Below are 11,920 nucleotides of genomic sequence, written 5' to 3' on the forward strand. Positions count from 1 at the left end.
GTTTTGTCTAATAACCGCTGATATATTTACCACAAATGAATTATTAGAGTCTGGGAAACACTTGACCTAAGAAGCCCTAAGGTGATTTGATTTTACTGAAAGGTTTTGATTTTTTTTCACAGTCAATTATTTTTCTGAACCTTTACCAAAACTGTCACAGGTAATCTTCAGACCAAGTTGCTGGTTTTAGCTTTTTAAACCTGTTTTATTAAGGGAAATCGAAATGGGATGGAAAGGTGTTAAACGGGAACTTTAAGGTCACATCTCGTCAACCATTTTTTGTACTTACACTTTAGACTGTAAAGAAAAGATGGACATAATTTTAAATGGTGCATGGTTTCCTTATGTCTGATAAGATATTTCTGATAAGTTTATAGTCTAAATCTCTAGTTTTACATTATATTTAACACAATATTACATAGATATTATAAATTATGGTCCCTATTAGAATAAAAAAGAAAAGTAAAGTAGGGTATTTTTCAAGGTGGGTCTACTTTATGATTGATTAGCTACTCCTGTATGAGTGCAGAGCTTTGATTTAGCACTCAAATCCTCACTTTTCAGTTAAAAAATGAAACAACACAAAAAATATCAGCCCAAATGCTCAGCTCGAGACTTTACCACTGGAGTCCACAAAGTTCATCTTTTATATACATGCAATATATGATTGACACCAAACTTTATGTAAGGAGTTGAACCCTTCTCTGAAGTAACAAAGTGTAATTTGTACATGCATGAAACAGAAAATTTGTATTTTTCCTGGACCTGCTTAAAGCTACACTTGACATAATCAGATCACGTTGCCTTAGCGACTGTACCCTGCTGAACTGCTTGGCCCCCTCATCGCTGCTTGAAACTACACATTTATAGAATTGAGTTGGATGAATGAATAAAGTACTAATGGTTTTGCCTCAGACGCCTATCACATAACTATTCCATTCAACTTACAAATTAACTGTTACAAAAAAATGTTCACGTTTAAGGAAAGAAATCTTTAGAAGCTTCAGTGGAACTAGCCAAACTCTGATTGTGAATACTATGATTAACCCTTTCCACTCACCTTAACAAAGTGGAAACAAAGAAAAAGACTAATTGAATATAAGATTCTTTCATTAATGCTTCCATTAATGTGCAATTTAAAAACTGCAGGGGTAGATTGGCTGCTAAGCAAGGCTTTTAGCAACATATTTGCAAACCTGTTTATCAGGTGTTATCTTTTTCTTCCAGTATTATAAGCTTTGATACCAATTTGTTGCACTTCTTAATAATGAAGCATCAAAACAGGTAGAACAAGAAAGTCATTAATTAGTTTTCTCACCTACTAGCCTTAAGTAGCCAGTGTGCAGTTACTGCAGTTTGGTTTTTATCATGTTTATGTAATGAAATAAAGATGCTTTAAAGTTATATAATAGTCTTAACTCCAGTTTGGCCAAACTGTTGATGGTCAGAGTAGTATGGAGTTTGTGGGGGATCTGTATGCTAGCTATCCCTAAAGTTTATCACCTTTGTAAAATTATCCATGCATGTGTCAAAGGCCTGTGAGATGGATCATAGTCATAAAGTGCGGGACCAAACCGGGCCACTCCTAATCTGTTCTGACATCAAACCAAAGTCTGGTGTTTTCATAAGAGTAACGTTAAACTGAAACATACCCATCTATTGCTTTTGGTGTGCCAACATGTCAGATCAGGTTAAAATCTGGACAGATTTAAGTGACAGTGAGGCCATGGCGTGATCCCACACCGCCTGAACTCTCCAGTGTCATGTTCCCGTGCTAGGACGAGTTTATGCACGTTTTGAGCCGGGCTGTGATGGTACTCATAAAAATTCATAGGGTCAAAGAGAAAAAAACATGAAATGTGGCCAGATACTGTATCTGGTATTTCTATGTGTAGCGGAGGGAAATATTTCCACATTAGGTGGTCCCTTCAGTAACATTTATGAAATTTTGGGTCAACCTGTCAAGTTAAACTCCTTACTGTTGTAATTATCAGAGATCGGTTGGCTGATGTTTATTTTTTTAAATAATTTTTGTGGCCTCAGTTTCATAAAGTATAGCAAAATCTGCACTAATAGATCAGCATCAAGACATTGTATGACACACATCCACAATGAGGTAGCTAAAAGACAAGTTATTGAAAGGAAAGCATGGATTTAAATGTGATTTCTCATATTTGTCCATTAAAAATAAAGCTACAGCAAGTTGTTTAGTTTCTTCGTTTAAGTCTGTAAACAATAAACAGCAGGAAAACATAATTAGCAATTTTACTGGACGTATAGTGCCAGATTATTTTTGGCTGGAGTCTCTTCTGGTTGCCAAACAACTGCTGAGAGCCAAGAAATAGTCCAAGACACATTCCACTCCTGAAACAGCAAATGCTGAGTTTAAACTATGTTCTTTTGAAAAGTTGTTAAGATATAACATGCTTATTAGTGAGCTTTGCAGGTGCTTGGATTGGATTTTATGATAAAATCATAGGATCTGTTGCCGCTGTTTCCAGTTTTTGCACCAAGATAAGCAAACCTGCTGCTTGGTATGAGAGTTGCTTAAATATTGTAATCTAATTCTCTCCCAGTAACAACATAAGCCTATTTCCATAAATATTTAACTTTTGGTTTAACACAACAATATTTTTATTTTTATTTTTTTTTAGTCCTCGGTGTGAAGACAGCACAGATCCAAAAGTCGAGGGGAATTCTGTTTTCCAGCTGACTCGGCCCTATTCTTATCCTATTCTTTCAATGCTATTTACCGTCTTCTAACACAATGCGTTATTACGACCTTGCAGTAGAAGTGAATCCATGAAGAAGATCTCGCTTATTCTTGTCTTTTTTTATGTACAGATACATATAGATGCTTAATCGTTTTTATTTTCATTACACGTCATGTTAGTGATTATAAGGTGCCTTGAGGCAACTGTTGTTGTGATTTGGAGCTACATAAATTGATCCACAGTAGAAATTCCGAGTTTCTTCAGATCTCATAGAGAATGGGAAAACCATTCGGGACAACTGGGGATCACTTTGATGAAGATGAATGGAGCTGAAAAAGTAGCTCGTGGTCAGTCCATACTGCTTAATTGAGGCAGTTAGGGTAGAATAGACTTAAAAGCCCAAGTCCTCCTTGACACTGATGACTGTCCTATAAGGGACCCTCAGTAGGGCCCTCAGGTCTTTTGATAGGGCACTCGCCAGCGTCCTTTGGGGTTGTTTCACCCCCCACAAAAAACAGGCAGCCCTTTGTCACTGAGAGGAGGGGGGTCTGGAGGGTTGCTCCTCATTATTATTTTCTAAAGTAATTATACCTTATTATCTGTGTTTACTTTAGCGGGGGTGCGAGCATGCAGGTGTGGGCCATTCTGCAATGGGTTGGCATTCTCAGTGGCGAGCGCACCCCCAAGTGTCTTTTTTTTTGTGTATTTTTTTAACACACACCCCGCCATCTTTACTTGGAGGTTTTTTGGGGTTTTAGTAGTAGTTTTGTAGCCCCACTGCTAATTTCAGCCCAACAAAAGAAACATGCAATTAGGGCTATTATAGTAGCAGCTGCATGCTTCCTAGCTGTGCAGCGACAGCTTCGTCTTCACCCCGGCTGGTTAGTGAAGGGAGCGAAGAGAGGAGTGCAGGCCCTGTAGCAGTGGGAGAGAGAGAGAGAGCTGGAATGGTCACAGTAGCCTCCGGTGTCTGCAGAAAAGCGAGGAAAATATATCCTGGGAGGCTGGTGTGTTTCTTCAGTGTAGACACAGCGGGGACTCTCGCCCACAGGCTTGTGGGCCTTGAGAACAATGGATCTGCCATCTCCCAACATGAAGCGTTATGAAATAGTCCTCACCACAGTTCCATTGGCTGCTCTCTTGCATGTGGTCTCAGAACTGCGTGGGCTGAGGGAAAACAATTTGCAGATAAGGGGGGGGGGAAAGCTTTACGAAGAATCTAGGCATTGGAAAAGACTGTTCGCAAAATTATGTTCGCAGAATTTCTTGCATTCGGTTGTTGGTTTGAATCTCTTTAAAGTATTAGCCTAGTCCTTACGAGGATATCTATATGAAGAAGCAAAGACAGCAATGGTCTTTTACAGTTCAGAAGATTTCAAATGCAATCCTTTCAAGCAGATTGTTATTCACTTCTACCCCACATCAGTCAATATCAGCCACAGTGTCAAGGTGAATCATGTGGGTCACACAGGAACAACAACAACAACAACAACAAAAAATGCTCGCACAAATTAAAGTCGCGATTAAAAAGGCTCAAAGAGGAACCAGAACACAGATGCTGAAAAGCCTGATGATCTGTGTGAGGTTGAATATCGAGGGCCCACGGAGGCCCTCTCACAGCGCCAAACACAAGGGACCAATCTTACGCTCTCAGCACAAACAAAATGGTCACAAGTCCTCCTCTGTTGCTGTCACTTAACGATTCTCTCACTTCACTGACTTCCCAGTCCTTAGAATAATCATGTGGCCCAGGGCCCTTATGGGCATAAACAGATTGGGGCATCCCGCATGTTTGAGTCCAAGCTCCCTGAGTTCACTTATAGAACATGATACCTTGCTTTATTTCCTGCAGAGGGTGCTAGAAAAATAATAATCTTCACAATACTTTAGAATACTTACTTCAGTAATAAGTCTTGTACTGTTAATAAACAATTAAATAATAATTACTGATGTTTACTGACTGACTTCCACTTATTTGGTAAACAGACCTGGGAACAATATCCGGAAGGCTGATTTATGGTTGTAACTGATGTTTGTGAGAGATTGCTTCATTTATAGAGTGTATAATGAGGCAGTAGTGGGATAAATAAAGAGCACCTTTGTGTAGCTCTGAGATGCAAGGAGCTTCGTTAAAACAGCAGCATACGGTGTCAGGAATGATAATGAGCTCACTGATCAATAATGACACCTCCTCAACAAAACGACAATTCTTTCGTTTGAAAATTACTCGCAAATGTATAACACTGTGTATTAAAAACGTATATGTTTCTGACACAATACATAATTTAAGTATGTTTTATATTACCCAACCTAATGACATAATTATTACCAATTATAAGGATTTATTAGTGATGGTTGAACTGATCAGTACCATAAATAATCAGCGCCATTCCAGTTTTAATATTAAAAGTCTGTAAGCATTTAAATTTGTGTGTAAGTATCTGTTATTTAGATATAAGATTTATAATCTTATATCTTATATCTATAAGATTTATAATGTAGCTATTTACTCCATACTTGAGTGGTATTAGATAAAAGAATAACAACGTCCAGATCTGTTTAGGTGAAATTTAAAGTTTTAATTAATGATAATCTTAAGTATGAAAAAAAATCTATCAATCCAATAGACATTTGCTATCTTAAAGGTGGTGGAAGGTGGAGATGGGGACGTCATCGTGAAAGAGAAAATTTGTTTTCAATTTTCTTCTGTAAAAAAAGTGTCATCATCAGAAATAGCGTGTTCCATGTTTTTTACATAACTGTCCCCCAAACCATGAAACTGATGAGATTCACAAATCTGTGACTTCAGTCCCAGAGGGGCTCTGTCCATTACCTGCAGGTCATGTGATCTTTTTTTTTTCTTTCTTTTTTGGAGGGGCGGAGGATTCTTGGAGACTTCTTTTCGAATCAAACATATCTCATTACTCAAACCATATTTGCTTAGACTGACCAGCACTGGAAAAAATGGTAGCGGTTAGAAGCACTTGTATTTAATTTTACTTACACTGCAATCATTGATTTCAAATATTTTTCTTTCTGGAGGACTCGGAAAGGTCTTTAGATCTTGGCACCGCACGTTTTTTTATTGTAAAGAAAATATCTCTGGTTCAAAAAATACAAAAAAAAAACTGCAGTGAGAAGTCCTTTAGTCCTTAATCTGGAAACTGTAATTCTAGTTTTATGAATCTGAAAGTGTGATAAATTAAGCAGTTTACTTTTTCTTTTTTGGGCGTGTGACCTTTATTTGACTTGTTTGATCATGTTTTCCTAATAGGCGCTGCTTCAAATCAAACCGAATAATTGCTTCAAAAAAGCCAACAATTTCCATGGAATGCAATTTCTTTTCCGCAGACGTGAAAAATATTTTTCTAATGTGTCCTGTTTTTATCATTCATCCAGGCTCAGAGATAATTTGTGTGTCATTACACATATTTAAGATCTTTAAGAGTATGTGAACGTCATGTGACCCTCCCCTTATAAATTGCTCAACTTTTTGAGGTTGTTGTGTATATTAAAAGGAAAAAATAGCCACTACACTGATCCAATAAATATATGTTAAGGGAATAACGTTACACAAAATGCAAATACACCAAAGTACAGAAAAAATGTATGTAAATACAGTGCTTGTGTAAATGTTTTCAAGTTACTTTCCACTCATGGAGGAGGATGGATATTGTTTTCAGGATGAAAGCGGCTCTTGCAGCCTCGGTCTTACTGGCATCCATTTCACCTCATTAGGACCCTGGGACCGACAGTCGACAAAACACTGAGAGAAATCATTTTGCCGGGGGAGTGTGGCAGGGATAAATTGGCCTCTGGTTCAGTACAAGAGTCCCCGCTGTGCCAAGCGGAAGAGAAGGGCCTGGCTGGCAGTAGGGGCAGGCCCAGGCAAGGCAAGCTGGGAGGCCCCATGCTGAGACCCCCTCCCTGTCTCTGACAAACACGGCAGTGGATAATCTCTCCTTCAGGGACTCGGCCCAGCACTGTGGGGCTGAGAGGGAAGGGGGCTGTTATACAGCACAGTGCAAAGGAACTGCCTCGGTGTATGTGTGTAGCATGCACCACAAGCGCACTTACACTTGTTTGCATTGTGTGCACTTCCACCGCGCACAGCCTATGCAGCTCTATTTTTTTCCTTGTGCACACTTTGTTCGCTCTTCCTCTATCGTGCAGACATCGCTTTGACAGTTTCAATAAACAGAGCCTTTCATAAAATAAAAAAAGTACAGTTGAAGCAAAATGATCCCGAATATCCGTTGAGTACTTGAACCTGAGTGAGATCATGCAAAATTCATGCAGTCCAAAATAAATGCACAAAGTGTCAGAGGGCAATAACAAGCTGCCCATTACAGGTAGATTGTGTTGACTTGGCAGGTGTGCTTCTGAGGAGATCAACAGTTCTTACAAAGACTGTAATTTGTAGTTATTTTAGCCAAACCCTGAGTCATCTTCCATACCAACTAGAAAAATGGATTTTAGTGCATGTACCAAATAAGAGCTGCCCAAGGACAAGCTGAAACCAAAGAACCCCGGCTGAATGTTTGCTCAAGCATCGCTGTTGGCCACTGGCTTTTCTTCCTCGATTAAAGGGACTGCAGTTATTACAGCCTATTGAATTTCAGCAATATTTTAATGATTACTCAAATAAAACCAACTGGTTTCTTCAGGCTGGGTGGCTAGGACGAGTCTACAGATTGCATTACACACAAATATAAAATTAACACAAATGTAATGCAGAAATTATCTTTAACCGTCACCTAAACATTTGTAACATAAACATTAAAGAAAGAAAAACACTCAAAGGAACACTTTCTTCCAAACACTTTACTTCCACCAACATCAATTATAAAAAATGGCAACAAATTAACATCTTCTGAGCTCTTCTTGCAGTGTGTGGTCAGCCAGTAATTTTGAATTATAAATGTCCATATCCAATGTCTCCGAATACTGAAAGGCCTTGTCAGCCACTATGATGTCTCCATCTTGTAACCATGTTTTTCAAGCTCCGCTCTGCAGGGAGGAAAAGAAAAATAGAAAGATCAAGTCAGCAGAGATGATTACAGGTGGGTGGTTGAGGCATAAGTACCCTCTGCTATTGATTGTAAGAACCATTAGGAGATGAGAAGAAAAAAAAAAAAAAAAATATAAATACTGCATAATGCATGCAGCTATGGATTTGATGATTACATATATAGACATATAGCAGCTGTGGCCTTTAACAATAATGATATCTTTAAGAAACAACTTAATAGTATGGCTATCGTAATTGGCCTAAATAAAACAATAGCATATAACTGTCTAAAGGGTACTCAAATAAAAACAAAGCAGCCATTTATCTATCAGCGGATACTGATTGCTCATAGATTTGCCAACTCCATTACATTTCTGCTAAACTCAACATACTTAAAGGTACTTTTGCACGTTACAAATGTTGTTCGTCCTTTGTGTTTTAGAGGCGTTTATATTTTTCTACGCATGTGAAATATAAAAGAGCCCTGCTGTCTTAAAAGATAATCCAAGCTACTGAAATAAGTATAAGGGCTACAAAACTGGTACAAATCTCACCAGGCAAGTTCATTATTGGTTACTGCATCTTCCATGCTGCATTTATATCAACGACTGAATTGCATGCACGGCTCCTAAAAGGCATTCTGGTGGTGTGCAAAGGCAATATCTTATATCAGGGACAATTACTCACTACATGCTACATATGGACAGCATATAAATAAAAACGTTAATTGTTTGATAGGAGTTTCCCCATCAGGCTCTTCATGACCAATTACATTACATATGTGGTATGTCTAATTCATATGATGAGGATTCACAGTTACATTCATAAACAAATATAGTATTAGCAGTCATACGTGTAGCTAAGTAATGATGTTGCCTATGCTGATACTTTTAGTTTCAAAAGGGGGAAAAAGGAAAGTGTTAAGTCGTTCAGTAAGTGGAAACCAGGCTAAAGTCTAAAAACTTAATTTTTTAACTTTTGTTTCCTAAAATTTCACACCTTTCAGATTATTGTGCCAAAAATATTCTTTTTTTTTTTTTCTCTGTTTATTTTCTGTGGATTTTGAACTTGAAGATGTTAAACTGTGGCCATTGTTTAAAATGCCTGTGGTTTAGAAACAATGCTAATAGATAAACAGTGACTTGGAGCATGTTCGTAAACGATTAAACATCTGACAGAAACTCCACTAGGTTTACAAGTAACCGCTCATCGATCACAACGCGTGTAATGTTATTCCGACAGGCACCACAGAAAAGTTTCCAGCACCACCAGGGGGGCAAATTTCACCAGCTGTCTGAATCTCTGATTTTTCTCGACAGCCAAGAGATTTATTGGACAAGGTTTTGGGCCAAAATAGTGCACTGTTTATTTGTAGTTTATGCATCAGAAATTGCTCAATGATCTACATTTTTCTGACACAGTTTTGAGAAATATTTGCAGAAAGACAAGTTAAGATAACAAACACGGGAAATATTAGCAAGTCCTATTGTTTTTGATCAGATATTGCTTGGCTATTTGCACACAGCCGGCTTTCCAAACATGTGAGACTGATATAAACCAGGTGTTTAACATAAAGGTGTGGTTTGAAATTAACTAGCTTTTTTGTGGTGGACTCTTAATTTATGCAAGCATTTGAAGCAAAATCAAAAAAAGGTGCACAACAGCAGTTACAAAAATGTACCCCTGCTTTTAGAGCAACAGAAATTCAACTGTTAACACGTCAATGACCTACAAACGCAGAGCAGATGACTGAATTCTTAAATATGAAACATCTGTGGATCAAATGGGGGTTTTTTCCGCTTAAAATAAATAAAAACACTGTCCCACATGTGCTAAAACAGAAAGATGATTTTCATTTTAAAATGGAGAGTATTTCTGTTGCTTGACCTAAACTCGATCAAATAAATGTAAGCATAAGGACGGAGATATAGTATGACATTAAGGCAAGAAAGTTAGTAGACAGCAAGGACTTCATAAACTGTCACAGAAAGTCAAAGAATTATGCAAAAACGATCAATTCTGATTATGCAAACGTCTTGGTTTGTCATCAAACAGTTTTTGTTCTCTTTTAAGTGATTTGTGAGATTAAAAAAATGAAAAAAACAAAAAGATTTTATTTAATGAACAATTTCTGACTGATCAGATTACCTCAGCTGATTTGAGAAATCATCTTCTACGTTGTCATCGTCCCAGTTATCTTCCCAAACATGAGCGTCTTCGTCTTCATCCAGCCCTGTCCAGTCTGGGAAACATTATTACAGCTGTAAGCTTGCAATAAAACCTTAATATAAAAGTATCTGCTCACCAGTTCTGAACACTTTAGCTTGTTGGTTTAGCTACATTAGGTGGTGTACGACAGTTACTTCAAGTATACGTAACATAAAAAGAGCTAAGCGCAGTCATTAAGTAAGTTTTAGTGGTGAATTAAACTACTGGGAGCTCGGTGAAGTGGTGTGTTTGGTTAAATCGGAACAATTGTGGCGTTTTTCTTCCAGCTAGCTCGCTAGCTAATGCTAAAGCTAATAGGCTAGGCTAGCTGAGTCACTGCAGCAGGACACAGCAAAGAAAAACGTAGCGGACTCCAACAGATAATGAAGAAGGAAACAAGACCAACAACGCCTCAGATAACATGTGAAGTACTCACCCTCAGCTGGGAATTCTTCAAACTCATCATCTTCCTCCAGCAAGCCCAGATCTACGGTCTGCTTCTTGTCTGACATGTTAGCTCCGTCGGTGTGTTGCTGTTTGTTAATGAAGCCTCTTCACGCAGGAATTGTGGGAAGTTAAAGTTGATCGAGCCGGTTGCGGCTGCGCGAAGTGCACGCATAGACGGCATGATGACTGCACAGGGGAGCGCAGGAGGAACTGTGAGCCACAGCAAAGCGAGCTAAGGCAGGTTTACTCAAGAAACACTCAGTGTAATTAAATTTAATGTGATTTACAAACGCACACACAGGCAGTTAAGAACCAATTCTCTGCCCTCAAATAGAAAGCAAAGACCAGTGCAGAAACACACACAGAAACAGGTAGATATATCTGATGACATTTTTCTAACAGGTTTAATTAAAGTAGTGAGTCTAACCTGTTTAAGATAAATAAACGAAGTATTTTAAGGAAAATCCTTAATTTCAAGTTTGAACGCTTTTTGTTTTGTCTTGTTATCACACTGAGAGCAAATATATTTTTCAAATTAGATTTTTACCATTACAAGTATCCAGTATTACAGGTACAACTTCATCAGTTCTATTAACATGTTTGCTGTGCAGAAAAAAATGTCCAAAATAAGTTTTGGTGTAAAGAATATTTATTTCACATTGTTTAACATTTCAGTCACAGTGACACTTTATTCCCTGCAAAGTGGTTCATGTGTTGGGGAATATTGCTTCTGTATTTAGGATGCTCATCCATCCATTCGTTTCCCTCCTCCTATCAGTGTACTGGCTCTACTTCTGAGTATTGTTATTATGTTTTTTATTATTATTATTAATGGCCTGTTATTTTTTTCAGACAGTACATTTTACTTAAAGGTGTGAGGAGCCTGTCCTCTGCACATGTCTCCTGGCTTGTAAGGTGTGTCTTATTATGTCTCTTGTATTACCGCTTTCTTTACTCTTTAAAATTCATTTATTATTAATTTATTTATTATAAGCCAGTGTACTCCTAGAACTCGACCCAAACCCTAATGAATGGAATGAGCTGTGTGAAGATGGGTATCCAACAAAAAATGTTTTCGAAAAACACCAAGGATGAGATTTGCCTTGGGAATGAGCAGCATGGACAGGATTAGAAATGAGTACATCAGAAGGAGACATATGCAGAGGAGGGATAGTGGATATACTGGACAAAGGGTGTTGAATATAGCTGCCAGACAGGACGAAAACCCCAGAGATGATTCATGGACGTGGTGAAGGAAGAGATACAGAGGGTTGGTGAGACAGAGGAGGATGTCAGGGATAGAGATGGAGCCGGGTGATCCACTGTGGCAACCCTAAAAGGAGCAGCTGGAATAAGAATAAGAAGTTTTGGTATGCTGTTTATGTTTCAGCATATTTCACAATATGCTCGAGGTAACTCTGAAATGGCTTCACATAGTTTGCAGCACATGCAACAGAGTAGCATCATCAAAGGCTGCAAAGTTATTACCCCTCATTTTTTCAGCATAACTCTTAACATTTGCTTTATATCTGTATTTTCC

General features: G+C 38.1%; 1 protein-coding gene across 1 annotated transcript; it reads right to left on the reverse strand.

Annotated features, from left to right (window-relative positions):
* Window positions 1-7,518: 7,518 nt before the first annotated feature.
* Window positions 7,519-10,526, reverse strand: sem1 (SEM1 26S proteasome subunit). The gene is made up of 3 exons (XM_003457245.5): window positions 10,370-10,526; window positions 9,874-9,967; window positions 7,519-7,724 (listed from the first exon to the last, which is right to left on the reverse strand). Exons 1-3 carry the CDS (start codon window positions 10,443-10,445, stop codon window positions 7,682-7,684), a joined length of 213 nt encoding a protein of 70 aa, XP_003457293.1. The 5' UTR covers window positions 10,446-10,526; the 3' UTR covers window positions 7,519-7,681.
* Between the last annotated feature and the right edge of the window lie 1,394 nt (window positions 10,527-11,920).

The sequence above is a fragment of the Oreochromis niloticus genome, linkage group LG22 (assembly GCF_001858045.2).
Source record: "Oreochromis niloticus isolate F11D_XX linkage group LG22, O_niloticus_UMD_NMBU, whole genome shotgun sequence".
NCBI lineage: Eukaryota > Metazoa > Chordata > Actinopteri > Cichliformes > Cichlidae > Oreochromis > Oreochromis niloticus.